At 43.3% G+C, this 16,655-nt stretch overlaps 1 protein-coding gene across 1 annotated transcript in view; it reads left to right on the top strand.

Annotated features, from left to right (window-relative positions):
- LOC106573594 (transcriptional repressor p66-alpha) overlaps positions 1-16,655 on the top strand; it is a 43,143-nt gene that overhangs the window by 14,369 nt on the left and 12,119 nt on the right. The window contains 5 exon segments of the mRNA XM_014148764.2: positions 10,610-10,864; positions 11,515-11,828; positions 14,275-14,404; positions 14,539-14,670; positions 16,433-16,507. Of these exon segments, the coding sequence (XP_014004239.2) occupies positions 10,844-10,864; positions 11,515-11,828; positions 14,275-14,404; positions 14,539-14,670; positions 16,433-16,507 (672 nt within the window). The 5' untranslated portion in view covers positions 10,610-10,843.

The raw sequence follows: 16,655 nt of genomic DNA, 5'->3' as shown, positions 1-16,655 counted from the left end.
ATCACAGGGCTAGCTATTTAGACACCCAGCAAGTTTAGCACTCACCAAAGTCAGATTTACTATAAGAAAAATGTTATTACCTTTGCTGTTCTTCGTCAGAATGCACTCCCAGGACTTCTACTTCAATAACAAATGTTGGTTTGGTACCAAATAATCCATTGTTATATCCAAATAGCGGCATTTTGTTCGTGCGTTCAAGACACTATCCGAAAGGGTAAATAAGGGTGACGAGCATGGCGCATTTCGTGACAAATTTCTAAATATTCCATTACCGTACTTCGAAGCATGTCAACCGCTGTTTAAAATACATTTTTATGCCATTTTTCTCGTAAAAAAGTGATAATATTCCGACCGGGAAAGCCTGTATACGTACAAAGAGAGAGAAAATAAATACACCTCGTGCACGAGCGTGAGTCTCAGAGTACTCTGACCAGCCACTATCCAAAGGCGATAATGTGTTTCAGCCAGAGGCTGCCTCGATATCATTCAGCTTTTTCCCGGGTTCTGAGAGCCTATGAGAGCCGTAGGAAGTGTCACGTTACGGCAAAGATCCTCAGTCTTCAATAAAAAGAGCCAAGATGAACAACAACTTGTCAGAGAGGGCGCTTCCTGTTTGGAATCTTCTCAGGTTTTTGCCTGCCATATGAGTGCTGTTATACTCAGACACCATTCAAACAGTTTTAGAAACTTTAGGGTGTTTTCTATCCAACGCCAATAATTATATGCATATTCTAGTTACTGGGCAGGAGTAGTAACCAGATTAAATCGGGTACGTTTTTTTTATCCGGCCGTGTCAATACTGCCCCCTAGCCCTAACAGGTTTAGGGAATTTGCATCAAGATTCACAAACACCTGTAACAGAATAGATTTAAAGGGATATGTTAGTATGTTCATTCGTCCACTGTTGATGTGGTCCCAAAAAGTCAAGTTCTTCTGAGTTAAGCTAGGCATAGTCATTGTTTGCTCGGAGTCAGCACTGACCTATAACCTTCTGTAACCCTCCACTTGAAGTTATGGAGAATCAGGGTCCTGTAGTTGACCATAAGCAGGGTAAGCCAAACTTCAATGGAGCTGCTGCCATTAAAATTCATGACTTCAAGGCAAAACAAGTCTAGTCTAGCTGGTCAGTTTATCCACTGGCTGGTTCATCATGAAGATCAGATGGTTAATGGAATCGGAGGTACAGCTGCTGGTTTTTCATTCTATTTATGATATGAGTTCATCTGCTCATAATGTAGTGCATGCCGCGCCTTGATCGGCCTGAATCGTGATTGTAAACACTGTCAACTAGTCCTGTCCTTCTCCGAGACTGGGAGTGTGTGTGTATGCATGTATGGGGGGGGGGGCAGCAGTGTTCTTGGTGTTTGTGAGTGATAGTCTGTTCCGTGTGTGTGTCAGTGTGTGCATGTGCGCATTCCTTTGTGGTCACGTGTAGGGGTCTGGCTGCACTTCCTTGGCTTTGCCCATGCCGTTTGTCGTCATGTTGCTAAGTGGAATCCAGGTGGAGCCTAACTGGCAGATGCAGGGTTAAAGGCTTCCATTTTGTTAGGTAACACCCTAATGGCCTGATCTGTCAGTGGTGTTAAAATGGCAGTACTTAACCCTTGGCGTTCAGTACCGAACCAGTAGGGGCACCTTCTCTGCCTCTAGGCTGCCACAACCAATAGGAGAGAGAACGAGGGAGAGTGAGGACGCAGAAGAGCAAGAGTTTTTGTCAGTGTACAGTAGATCTATGGCCAGGCCAGTCACCCCTCCCCCACCACCCAGTCAGCTTGCTCCCTCTCTCACACACTCTGTCTCTCTGTTTAGTACCCATGTACTCAGTTTGGTGAAGCCAGATTGTGCAACAACAAAAAAACATTGCTTAATCAGATATTCCAAAGACGGCACTGGGTTCAGTGGGTTTACTTTCCAGTTTCTTTCAAAATTGATTCAGTAATTTGGACATGTCCTTCTCAACCTTAATGTGATCTGTAGTGACCTCAAATGAATAATCAAACAGAAATTAATTGTGCGTTAATCAAATCTAGAACGATACATATTTTGAGTCAACGTATCACAGGGAAGAGAAACTAATTGCATGGGAAGGAGATTCATGGCTTTGTTTGCAGCCCATTTTATTGGGCAATATTATACTGTTGTTCCCTTCTCACTGGATCCAATAGAGACTGTATTCAAAAGCATCCATGTGCTTTAATTGCCATGTCCAGTCCCTAGGGAAGATCAATACATCCAAAATATCAGAAAGTAGATGCTAGCTACCTGAGGAAATGGATCAATTGTAATACTCCGTCTCCCTAAAGGACTGCCCATGAAATTAGAATGAGCTCATTGGAGAGTCAAACCAGGTCGTATGTTCTCTATGATCTCCATCTTGCCTAGTGTATTATAGCCATTGTTTCTAGCAGGAATCGCTGGACATGGAATAATTAACTTCAATTCTAATGGTAAATTGCACATTGGTAAGAAGTCGTCAACAGTACAGGTCTGCAATCAAAGCATGAAAGCGAAAAATGACTGTGTGTGTGCAGCTTCATTTTGCTTGCGATCTGGGTGGAAATTGGACGATGCAATAAAAAGCAACACCAATGTTGGTGTGTTTTAATATTAATCTGAATGCACACGTGATCAGACTGCTGGATGGCCTGTTGCTCCTCTGGCTGTCTCTCTCTCTCTTGCTGGCTAGATCTGTCCCAGGCCTTGTTTTCTACTGGAGACCTTAGAGTCCTCGCCATAATCTCTAGGGAACACAAACCAGTAATCTCTCTCCACTCTATCTCTTTGGAAATTTTGCATGCAACTCCATTATCAATGTAATGAATCTTGTAGGGATGGGCACTGTACTGATAGTGCAGTTAATTTGATGCTGAGAGCTCTAACGTTATGTACGCTTGCTGGTATCACTATGCAAATGCATGCAATAGTGCAATAAATTAGTGCCCTTAACCATTGTCATTATGAGACCTGAGATGATGGTTTGCATTTAGAATGTGTAGATTAACACTGACTGTTTTTATCAAGACTAATTAAAGCATTCATTTTCTGTCTCTTAAGTTACCATCACCTTCGCAAACAGGTAGCACTTTATAACGTGTTATGTGCTGAGAGTATCAACACAGTGACATTGGTTCTCACCCCTCTCCCAAATGTGGTGTACAAACTTGAATGGAGGATTTTTTTTATTTACATTTTATTTTATTTCACCTTTATTTAACCAGGTAGGCAAGTTGAGAACAAGTTCTCATTTACAATTGCGACCTGGCCAAGATAAAGCAAAGCAGTTCGACACAAACAACAACACAGAGTTACACATGGAATAAAACAAACATACAGTAGAAAAATAAGTCTATATACAATGTGAGCAGATGAGGTGAGATAAGGGAGGTAAAGGCAAAAAAGGCCATGGTGGCAAAGTAAATACAATATAGCAAGTAAAACACTGGAATGGTAGATTTGTAGTGGAAGAAAGTGCAAAGTAGAAATAGAAATAATGGGGTGCAAAGGAGCAAAATAAATAAATACAGTAGGGGAAGCGGTAGTTGTTTATGCAAAATTATAGATGGGTTATGTACAGGTGCAGTGATCTGTGAGCTGCTCTGACAGCTGGTGCTTAAAGCTAGTGAGGGAGATAAGTGTTTCCAGTTTCAGAGATTTTTGTTTTGATTGAGATGTGACGGTGTTTTCCTTCCTTTAAATTCATAATTTTGTCAGATCTGTCACTTCCTTTATTTAACATTACCCTTACAGGTGTTGATTAAATTGTCAGTCTCCCAAATTCCTCTGTATTTTACTGACTGACACTGGAGTTGCCAGATATTGCCTAATGCCACTCATTGATTCTGTACTGAACAAAAATATAAACGCAACATGCAACAATTTCAACGATTTTACTGAGTTACAGTTCATATAAGGAAATCAGTCAATTGAAATAAATTAATTTGGCCCTAATCTATGGATTTCACATGACTAGGCAGGTGCGCAGCCACTTGGGAGCCAGGCCCAGCCAATCAGAATGAGTTCTCCCCACAAAAGGGCTTTATTACAGACAGAAATACTCCCCAGCTGTCTGGGTGGCTGGTCTCAGACGATCCCACAGGTGAAGAAGCCGGATGTGGAGGTCCTGGGCTGGCGTGGTTACACATGGTCTGCGGTTGTGAGGCCGGATGAACGTACTGCCAAATTCTCTATCACATTGGAGGTGCCTTATGGTAGAGAAATGAACATTCAATTATCTGGCAATAGCTCTGGTGGACATTCCTGAAGTTAACATGCCAATTGCACACTACCTTTTGTGTGACAAAACTGCACATTTTAGTGGCCTTTCATTGTCCCCCAGCACAAGGTGCATCTGTGTAATCATCATGCTGTTTAATCAGCTTCTTGATATGCCACACCTGTCAGGTGGATGGATTATCTTGGCAAAGGAGAAATGCTCACTAACGGGGATGTAAATAAATGTGTGCACAAAATGAGAGAAATATGCTTTTTGTGTATATGAAATTTCTGTTTTATTTCAGCTCATGAAACATGGGACCAACACTTTACATGTTGCATTTATATTTTTGTTCTGTATAGATCCATAGTTGGTCCTCTGCCTACAGCAAGATAATGATCTCCCCTTCATTTCAAAGTAAACATGTTTTTTAGTCTGTTGTCCTGGCCAAGTAGTGAAAGAAATCCTGAACTCATATTTTCATGATGAAATGTTTTTAATGTTCTTGAATAGAGGTCACTGACTGAAAGCAGTGCCTACACAGTAACACTCTGTTGATTGACACCCGAGTGCTATAGTGAAAAGCACAAATGAATGTAATTATCAATCTGTCCTTGTATGGGCTCTAAGCTCTCTTTCATCATTCCACTCCTTCCTGGTTCCTTCCTGTAATCACCTGCTTCCAAAACGCTCTCTCAGCCCCGTATCAGTGCAGATGACAGGCTGAAAGACTGATGCAATGTTATTTCCGAGTCACTCGTGTCGCTTTGAAAGACAGTGAATGTATAGACTCTTTTATGTTCCTTTTAGTACATGTGTTTTAGCTGTACTCTACTGCTTTTTTCTGCTATCTGATTTATTTTCCTGTCATCCCAGGGGTTGTCTAATGCGAAATCTCCTGATTTTCTCACATAGATAGACATTGCTTGGTGAAAAGCAAATGAGCTTCAATGGGGTGGTAGGTAGGCTGAGTGTGATGTAACAGTTGAGGACGGACACATATTGTGCATCTCCACACACGCTGATGTTCTATGTGGTCTCCTCCCTTTGTTGCTTAGAAGCAGGGCCTACAGCACAGTGGATGTTGCATCTTCATGATGCCATCCATTTCCTACGAGACGTCTCTAGCCACGCGCCATGGAGACAGACCCCGACACACTGCGTGATGCACGCCTGAGTTACAAACAAGAATAGCTCCCTTAGAGATGACTCCAGTGGATGTCATCAGCAGGGAGGGCATTGAGGCGGCCATTCTGGCTCCTATGAATCTCATGTAGACCGACACCAAGAGCAGTTCATACGTGCTTGCAATGTGAGCTTGAGGCAGTATAATTGTTTGAAACTTGAACGTTTTACTTCACATCAAATAATGAGGCAAGTCTTACCTTGCTACATACTACACTGTATCGTGCCCCTCAGGTCCTGCGGACATTTTAGGCCCTGATGTCCCTGGTTGCATTCAGGGAGCGCATTCAGGGACCACCAGTCCCTTCCAGGGTCACTGTGTGTTAATGTGTGGGCTCAAATTTTATTTGTCACATACTTCGTAAACAACCGGTGTAGACTAACACAGTGAAATGCTTACTTAAGGGTCCTTTTCCAACAATGCAGAGTTGAAGATAAAATAGAAATAGTGACATGAGGAATAAACACAGTGAATAACAATAACGAGTAAAAATAGCATGGCTATATACAGGGAGTACCAGTACTGAGTTGTTGTGCAGGGTTACAAGGTTATACAGTACATTCGTAAAGTATTCAGAACACTTGACTTTTTCCACATTTTGTTACGTTACAGCCGTATTCTAAAATTGACTAAATAGTTTTTTCCCCCTCTAATCCACACACACTACCCCATATTGACAAAGTAAATCAGATTTGTATAAATGTTTGCAAATTTATAAAAACATAAATTAAATTAAATCCCATTTACATAAGTATTCAGACCCTTTGCTGTGAGACTTGAAATTTAGCTGTTTCCATTGATCATTCTTGATGTTTCTACAACTTGATTTGGAGTCCACCTGTGGTAAATTCAATTGATTGGACATAATTTGGAAAGGCACACCCCTGTCTATATAAGGTCCCACAGTTGAAAGTGCATGTCAGAGCAAAAACCAAGCCATGAGGTCAAAGGAATTGTCCATAGAGCTCCGAGATAGGATTGTGTGAAGGCACAGATCAGCATTGAAGGTCCCCAAGAACACAGTGGCCTCCATCATTCTTAAATGGAAGAAGTTTGGAACCACCAAGACTCTTCACTTCCTGACATCCCTATAGGCTGCCTCATCGTCAATGGTCCTCTGTCAGAGGACCATTGGAGGCTGTTTACTTTAGCCTAAGCATCAGTGCTAGGAGTGGCTGGGATTGGTATCCTGGCCTGCATGTATGTGCGGCTATCAATTACTCAAAAGTCCAAGCACCTGTCTGACCTCTAAAATATATGGATCTTCTTTTGTTCTCATGTGTGCCTCAAACAAGTCGTGGGAATTGAACCCCATCCCAACCAGCATTTGAGGATTTCAGACTGATCCACTCAACTCATTTACGGTTCCAATGAACTGGCAATCAAGTGGTTTTTGACAACAAACTCACTGGTGACAAAGTGAACTGCACACACTTGACAAGCCCTAGCTGAATGTGTGGACCTTCTGAATAAAGTATTCATAGATTTAGCTAACAGTCATCAAAGCAAATGACTGGAGACATGTCTATCCTTAACCTTGACATGGAGCACTAGACTGGTGAATGTGTTTTTTGTGCTAGTGTCAAGATGACATGACAATAGCACTGTTGCAGAAAGTAGCCTGAGTGGCTGAGTGTTTAGGCCGGCCTTGTACACTCTTCAAGGTACACCAGAGTGTGATCTGTTTTGATGTGAGCCATAGCAGTGATGTGTTCAAGCATGTAAAGCCCTGATTCTAATGTGCCAGCACATTCATAGGGCACAGTTTCTGACACTAATTGAACATGGTCAACATTCTGGTCTCCAGATGTGAAAGAGTAAACCAGGTTCAGAGCACTGGTGGATGTTTTATTCTAAAGCAGGGATGGGCAACATGGGGCCGCAGTGGCTCACAGGTCTGCGTACCCACATCCAAACCTACACATCAGATTTTCCGTTAGAAGAATGTGGCACGGGACATTTGACCGGCAGCATTTTAATTTACTGGACATTTGAGAAATTTACCGGACCCATATGCATTGGGTTTGTGTAGGGCGTCCATCCACGGTGCTCAGAATGACAGAACTCACATTTGCAACATGCAACGAGGTGCATCCTTACGGAATTCCGCTTTGCGTTTGAAGATATTGGAATAAATGTCCACATTTTACTTTTCCTCAGCCAACAAGACAAGTAATGAACAGCAAAATCACTACTCTGTCAATCTACTATCCCCATAGAAGAAAAGTGTACCAATTCTATTGGTCAGCTTGTCGTTCTGTGAGAAAGAAACGGCCTATTCCAAACAGACTCTGGGACAGTTGTGGAATGGTAGATCCCAAATTCATACAACCGGTAGGCCTACGCTACATCCATTTTTTTAAATATATTTTTTGAAACGAGGCTGATGCAGCAGATCAGAACGTTTTAGCTTAATGTTGATTAACTATTATTTCTCCACATTATAAGCGCAGCAATTCGCACAAGGCAGTAGGCAATGTGTTTGAATGTTCGTTCCATAATGCTGTTAGTGGAAAAACACTTGTCAGAAGCGCACCGCACATGGGAGAGGTTTTTTGACACAGAGATGAAAATATCCGGGAACATCTAAAGATTCAACAACTAGCATGGGTTGCTAATATGATTAGGATTGTGCCTTTTGGCTACTGGACAATTATAGAAATTGAGGGAAATGGGCTACTGGTTTCAATGGCATATGGTAGTCTTTATAAAATTGATTTCACGTTTGGGCGTATTTTGGCTAGGCTACTTTGAAGTGATGTAAAGATACCTCAAGATATGTAGTAAAACGTTCAGGTTTCAAACAATTAAATATGTTTTCAAAATGCATACTGCCTCCAGCTCATTGCAAAGTGGTGTGTGACGCGCTGAAGCCTGCCTACCGTTATATGCACTGGAATGGGAAGTGCACTTCAGTTGTCTGTTGAGAAATAAAGATGGTAGCTCTTTTTTAATGATGGCTATGAAAACTGTTTTTGATATTAGGCAATGATTGGGCTTATAAAACATATTACCTCAACTACCTCGTACCCTTGCACATTGACTCAGTACCGGTGGTTCAGTACCCTGTGGCTCAGTTGGTAGAGCATGGTGTGTGCAACGCCAGGATTGTGGGTTCGATTCCCACGGGGGGCCAGTACAAAAAAAAATGCATGTATGAAATGTATGCATTCACTACTGTAAGTCGCTCTGGATAAGAGCATCTGCTAAATGAGTAATATGTAAATGTACCGGTAGTCCTTGTAAATAGCCTAAATATTTTGTGTTACTATTGATTTTTTTGTGTGCAAATTTGAGATGTATTTTTTCCTGTTTTTTAACTCTGTTGTTGGGAAAGGGTTCGTAAGTAAGCATTTCACCTGTTGTTTTCGCTGAATGTGACAAGTACGATTTGATTTAAAAGCACGTTTCACTCCAGCAGCAACAGACGCTGTAGCAGCAGCTTTCACGTTGTCTGACATATTTTTAGCTTAAGCTAGGGTCTGTATCTGTATGCTGTGCACGGGTGATAAATAAGAATAATAACGACTAACGAAAATACACACGCACCAATTTAATTCCACAAAATTATGCAAATGATCCCATACACCGATAAGCATGACCGGTCATATGTATTTACATTGACTATTTTCATCAATGAATAGGCAACAACAAAAAAAGCAGCATTTTGCAATGGGATATTTTTTTCTCCCTGACAATTGGCCGGTGCCAATTTTATTTATCAGCTTTAATTTTAAATGTTTTGTTGTTGCCAAAAGCCGGCTATTACCGGCTAATAGAAACCCTGCTACACATGCAGTCAGAGCCAGCCGAAGCCTTTTGGGGGCCCTAAGTAGTGTTGTCACGATACCAGAATTTTGACTTCGATACCAGGTTTACTATCACAATAATCGATACCATCACGATACTTGATACAAAAACGATACCGAAACAATATCACTGCAAAAAAAGGCCTATTAGCTAAAGTCACAGAATGGCACTTGACCCAGACAGAGAAACTCAGCCACTGCTCTGTTCAACCGTTGGGCATCTTTTTGAGTTCAATATCATTACATTCTAATTTTGTTATGGTAACATTTTTCAGAGACTGCCATGTTTGCATGAATGAATCAATTATACAATCAATTTGATAGAAGTAGCTGCTTTTTATAAAAATGTTTGCTGTCTCTTTAACCAGTAATGACATCATTAACAGAGCATAGTCAATTCGCTGAGGCAATAGATACTCTTTGGGAGAGAGTTTTTGGTGGCAATCATCTTTAAAATCAGCATATTTTGTGTTATGGTTTGCATATTATCCTAAACAAAGTACTAGGGTAGTCAATTGATGTTAGCTTTCACTGTCAGCTAGCATAGCAAGGAAAGTTGAGCTACAAAGCTGGAAGTTACCGGTATCTTCTTGCATTGTAAAGTGTTCTAGCCTGTATCGACATTGTTTTGCGAACAGTTTCAACATTTGTACATGCTATGTCACATTATTCAAGTTTGTTAACTTCTGTGCAAAACATTTTAGCGGCCCCCCTCTTGACAGCAGAGTGACATTTCTTTAGTTTTAAAGTTAATTTCCTGCAATTCTACTCATTTTGCCATGGGCCGTAGAGAACATTTTGCATTTTTAAAGCAAGTTGGCTACAATTCTACACATTTTGCCATGGGGCGGATATAATTAAAAAAATGAATTGTATAACTAATTTCCTGCAATTCGAGCCATTTTGGAATAGGGTGGAGAGAAATTATGGTTTTAATGATATCTGAGTGAGTGTGATTAATAAAATCAATGGGGAACCCCCCCCCCCCCCCGGTTGGTAATTCGACCATGATTACAAGTTTAGATTAAACATGTTTAGCTGACATGGGCTAAATGAGTGACTGTCAATGACTGACATAAAAAGAGAAACTGCTGATGCACAATAACATTTCGAAATTGCACCTTGTCTATTCTACTATTCTAACTCCCAACATTAAGACCCCAACTGAGTGGGTACTATTCTGTTTTTCTGAATGAGTCCGTATTGCTTCGGTGCGATGATCATTGGCAATCAGTGTTTTAAATGGTTGGATCACCAAAATAAAGTTACAATCTCACATTTTCCATTCGACTTTATATAGGCTACATGGATTCCTATTGATGGTGATCGATTCAGTGATGTAGATTTTTTTGTGTTCTTCAGATGTCTGTGTAAAAGTTTCAGTGGCCTTTTCTCTGGCAGGCATTTGTGTTTTGGAATCCAGGCGACGCTGTCTCCCTCCCACAGTTGCAGGCGGCTGTGGCCTCTCCCGCTGCCAGTTGGTCTCTCCAGGGATTAAAACCACAGACCGGTTTAAACTGGTTCTCAGGGAAGTGCTTTATGTCTCCTATGGAATCTTGGGAAGGGTCATGTGGAGCTCTGCTCTGATGTCACAGTGGATGAAAAAGACCTTGAGTCAGCAGCTTTCTTGTTCTGATGGGAGAAGTGTGTACACAGGTATACAGTGGCTGCCCCAATGATTGTTTAGAACCTCTATAAGGGGAGAGATGAGGCAATTATATTTAAAAGTCAGAATGTTTGAAAGGAGATAAGAGTAGGTCTCCCTGAGTGTACCTCAACTCTAGTCCAGAACGCACACACTTTCGAGGTCACACTGAACTCTGATTCTTGTTTCAATTCATAACCTGCGTTTGTGTGTCTGTGAGATATTTGCATGTCTGTTTGAGTGATAACTTTATCCATGGTGTTGTGCGGTGTAATAGTTGTGGGTGAAGCTGGTGTTTGAGCTGAGTGGGTCTCCCTTCTCCATCCTCTATTATGGTAATGAGGGAGGAATTGGGTCAGCATCTGGGGAACAGGCACTCAGAGACAGGTTGCAGTCAGACAGAGAGCCCCCCTCCCCAGTACAGCTGGAGGAATTAATACCCGGCCTGCTACTACAGTCCACACTCCACTGATATGGTGCCCTGGTGGGCATTTAGGTTTGATTTGTGCTGTTTTCATTGTTTGTATTGTATGACCACACTCCTCATTATCAGCGTGTTAAACTTCCAACTCATTTTGAGGCAGTGCGTCATCACTAAAACTATGCTGTCCAGACACTGACCTATGTGTTTATATCTCTAACCCCCGTCTCTCTGTCCCAGGCAGTGATGTCGGAGGAGGCGGTGCGTCAGACGCGCAGCCGGAAGCGGGCCCTGGAGAGGGACGTGGTGGCCCCTGGCAGCCCTGGAGGGGAGCTGGACAGTAAGAAGGTAAAGCTGGAGAACTGTGACCTGCTACCTGCAGCAGATGGACCTATAGCTCTAGTGGCTGTGGGTGGAGGAGGAGATGTGGTGAAGACTGAGCAGACAGCCAAGGTGGCCAGCATGAGCATCCTGAAGACCGGTGAGGTTAAGGCTACCATCAAAGTGGAGGTGCAGACCGGGGACAGGCCTGTAGATATGAGCACATCCAAGAGGTGAAACAAACTGATTACACACACACACACACACACACACACACACACACACACACACACACACACACACACACACACACACACTGTGGTAGCCTACACTCTGTCTGGCTGTAAATTTGAACCAGTCCTAACTGAACTGTGGTACCCTCAGACACTGTCTCTTTTTGTTAATAGTATTACCGTCACACTCTGGATTTAGATTTCATTTTCGAATGTTGCTCTAAAATGTTATTTTTCCCATCTGGCCTGTGGTGCATGTTTACAATATGATGGATTGTCTCTGAGTCTGTACAGGGTCTATTTAGGTGATTAGATTATTCTACTGCTTTGTTTTGTCTGGGAAGGGACATTTGCTTGACAACTACTGTGTGTGTGTTTGAACTACTGTCTGCACTAGCTAGCGAGTGGTCTTCTCACACAGGAAGTACATGTCTGTACTCCCTCGGTTCTGGGTGGCCTGCCCCCATTTTGAAAAGTTTGAGGCTCCGGCTGACTGCCTCCATTTTCTCCAGCACCTGAACTCTGCCTCACTTCACACAAAATGAAGGTCACAAACTGTCACAAACTGGTTCCAGCTGGCCGTTGCCATGGTTTCCACATTGGAGATTGGAGGGAGCAGTTGGGGGAAGGAGGGGCTGTTGTTGGGTGGGTGTGTCACATGACCAGGGCAGGGAAATGCCTGATGTCACGTGTTATCTTCACTCGGTAGAGTGATTAATATACACTAGAGGTGAGTGAGGGCAGTAGTGAGAAAGGAAGCTAGCTTCCAAGGAAGGACCTTTTATGTACTGCAGAAGTTTGCCCATGTCTCCTTTGCATCACCCTAAGCCTGTACCGCTCAAGTTTCAACGGTTTTTATTTTTATTGAACTTGTAGTGTTTGCGCTGTAGAGGAGATGTAGCATTTTGATCCAACTGTTTTCATTAACAGGGTGCGAAGGCTAGAATAAGCATTGCATTCCACTGTCATTGAATTATAAATATATTAAAAAAACACTTTTGGCCAGATAGACCTTAATAGACTAGCAAGAGAGAACTGTTGATGACGTTTTTGTCCAGTTTCACGAGTAGTGGTTTGAAGGAATGCACTTGTTCTACCTGATACTTTGCTCCCACGAGTTTACTAATTCAGTGGAAGTCAATACTGTGGAGTATTTCAGAGAAGCAGTAGCTAGTAGAAACAGAAGCAGTGGGGCTCTGGATCTTATGTAACCAGGTACGTGGCTTTTGTTTATACTTGTCTAATCAGCTTTCAGGGTGGAGGAGATCGCCTTGTCACCACAGATAATAACCCTCACTTTGCCCATTGCTAAGAGTTTCTCCTGGTTAGGTCACTGTGTGTGTGTCTGGGGGGCCTCCCTATCCATCAGTTTACTCTTTGCCCAACGTGGTCCATTGCTTTACATGGCCCCTGTATAACCAGCTGTGCATGGTGTGACTGTGAATCATAGCTACTGTATTTCCCCTGCCTCCCCTCTAAACTGAACCAGGCCTCAGCCCTGTTACCACAGTAGGGATCTGGGATGTTTTGCAGCAGCCAGGGAGACTGTGCCCTACCCTCTGCACCGTAGCCCAAGACACACGGTCAGTAAATGAGTGAGTGAGAGTGTATACAATAGGCTGGGTCCTAGCCACGTTCCCCTCTCCCCTCCCCCACCCCTCTCGCTTTCCCCTCCAATGTGTCCTGTAGGCCTCTGCTCTGCGACTCTGGTGTCAGCAGCTGGGAGGGGTGGGGCCCTGACGTACCGGGCCTCAGGCACAGCTACTGTCCCTACCAAGAGTCAACATGCCCCCCACACATTCACCAACCCCCCCACCCACAGGGTACGAGCGGGACGCCTGCTGTGTCGCTGGGGGGGGGGTGGGGAGCGAGCATTCCATCTCCGTCGGCCTCTCTGTCACAGGCTCCACACTACATACCGCTGCTCCCCTTTGTCCTCCTCAGGCTGGAGGAAACAACAGCTAGCTACAGCCACGGAGGAAGCAATGAGGCCAGATGTAATCTCCCAGGCTGGGCCTACAACTTGGTCATAAACTCACTACTTTTGGCCCAAGTTTCTGACACTACCATACCAGTGAAAAGATATGAAGAGGAAGGCTCTTATTCAGACCGGGCTGTGAACAGAGCTCCCACTCCACTATGATGGGTCTATGAATCTCAGATCGACTTGGGTGTCCCAACACTATCCACTCACTCGTAGATCACTGAAAAGTTATCATTTACCGCCCTCTACTGGACGAATGCTGATTCTGTCTGTTTGCATACTGGCCATTGTGGCCATCATTTGAAATATGATTCATGAGTGTTGTATGATCACGCAAAAATTAATTTGTGTGAGGAGAGGGGGTTTGGCTTTCCATATCATCTTTGCTTTCCAGGTCTTATTTTTTCCTACTAGTAAAGTCGACTTTAGTTATTTCGTTTTTGTTTTTCTCTCTTCTCTCAGTGACGTAAAGAAAGAGAGGCAGCCCCTGTCACCAAACAATGATGTCATAGTGCTGTCAGACAACGAGCTGTCCATCCCCGTCATGAACGGCCTGAACTACTACAGAAAGACAGACACTGACCTGCTCAGGGTACGAACACACACACACACACACACACACGCACACAGAGAACGACTCTTCTCTTTGTGTCTTCATCCATCATGGATGCAAATCAATTCTAATGTAATTGTGTGTATGATCCCCTGCTGTCTTCCCTTGTGTAGAAGAGCAGCCCAGATGAGAGGGAGCGCATCATCAAACAGTTGAAGGAGGAGCTGAGACTACAGGAGGCTAAGCTGGTGCTGCTGAAGAAACTACGACACAGCCAGATCCAGAAGGAGAGCACTGTACAGAAGGTATCTAAACAAACACACACACGTACACACACATACAGTGCATTCAGAAAGTATTCAGACCCCTTTACTTTTTCAAAATGTTCTTATGTTATAGCCTTATTCTAAAATGAATTACATTCATTTTTTCCCCTCATCAATCTACACACAATACCGCATAATGACAAAGCCAGAATTGGTTTTTAGACATTTTTCCAAATGTATTAAAAAACAAAAATACCTTATTTACATAAGTATTCAGACCCTTTGCTATGAGACTCGTAATTGAGCTCAGGTGCATCCTGTTTCCATTGATCATCCTTGAGAGGTTTTTACAACTTCATTGGAGTCCACCTGTAGTAAATTCAATTGATTGGACATGATTTGGAAAGGCACACACCTGTCTATATAAGGTCCCACAGTTGACAGTGCATGTCAGAGCAAAAACCAAGCCATGAGGTTGAAGGAATTGTCCGTAGAGCTCCGAGACAGGATTGTGTCTAGGCCCAGATCTGGGGAAGGGTACCAAAAAAGTTCTACAGCATTGAAGGTCCCCAAGAACACATTGGCCTCCATCATTCTTAAATGGAAGAAGTTTGGAACCACCATACTCTTCCTAACAGGCCGCCCGGCCAAACTGAGCAATCGGGGGAGAAGGGCCTTGGTCAGGGAGGTGACCAAGAACTCTGACAGAGCTCCAGAGTTCCTTTGTGGAGATGGGAGAACCTTCCAGAAGGACAACCATTTCTGCAGCACTCCACCAATCAGGCCTTTATGGTGACCAGACGGAAGCCACTTCTGAGTAAAAGGCAAATGACAGCCCTCTTGTAGTTTACCAAAAGGCACCTAAAGACTCAGACCATGAGAAACAAGATTCTCTGGTCTGATGAAACCAAGATTGAACTCTTTGGCCTGAATGCTAAGCGTCACGTATGGAGAAAACCTGGCACCATCCCTACAGTGAAGCATGGTGGTGGCAGCATTATGCTGTGGGGATGTTTTTCAGTGGCAGGGGCTGGGAGACGAGTCAGGATCGAGACAAAGATGAACAGAGCAAAGTACAGAGATTCTTGATGACAACCTGCTCAGGACCTCAGACGGGGTGAAGGTTCACCTTCCAACAGGACAACGACCCTAAGCACACAGCCAAGACAATGCAGGAGTGGCTTCGGGACAAGTCTCTGAATGTCCTTGAGTGGCCCAGCTAGAGCTCATACTTGAACCCGATCGAACATCTCTGGAGAGACCTGAAGATAGCTGTGCAGCAACGCTCCCCATCCAACCTGACAATGCTTGAGAGGATCTGCAGAGAAGAATGGGAGAAACTCCCCAAATACAGGTGTGCCAAGCTTATGTGTCATACCCAAGAAGACTCGAGGCTGTAATTGCTGCCAAAGGTGTTTCAACAAAGTACTGAGTAAAGGGTCTGGATACTTCTGTAAATGTTATTTTGGTTTGTTTTATTTTATAAATGTGCAAACATTTCTAAAAACCTGTTTTTGCTTTGTCATTATGCGGTATTGTGTGTAAATTGTTTTTTCCCCCTCATCAATCTAATCAATTTTAGAATTAGGCTGTAACGTAACAAAAAGTGGAAAAGGTCAAGGGGTCTGAATACTTTCCAAATGCACTGTATGCACACACACGCATGCATGCGCACACATACTCACACACGTATGCAAGCACGCACACTCACACGCACAAAGCTTGCCATCAATTGTCTGGTTTCACTCACTCTTTCCCTTCTCTCTTTCACTCACTCTCTCTCTCTCCCTCTGTTCTCCAGCCAACCTCTGGCTCTGTGGCCACTCCTCCACCTCTGGTCAGAGGCAGCATTGCATCAGGCAAAGGACCACTACAGGTACAGACAGCTACTGCTCACCGCCACTATACTATACAAGTCATTACATTACTGCTATTATCAGGATCACCTTTTTTTTTTTTTTTTTACACATACCCAGAATTTGCCTTAGTGTGGTGCTGCCAGCAATAGACAATATACAAACAGA

This window comes from Salmo salar, chromosome ssa16 (assembly GCF_905237065.1).
Source record: "Salmo salar chromosome ssa16, Ssal_v3.1, whole genome shotgun sequence".
NCBI classification, from domain to species: Eukaryota; Metazoa; Chordata; class Actinopteri; order Salmoniformes; family Salmonidae; genus Salmo; species Salmo salar.
This window is presented reverse-complemented; position numbering and strand designations above follow the sequence as displayed.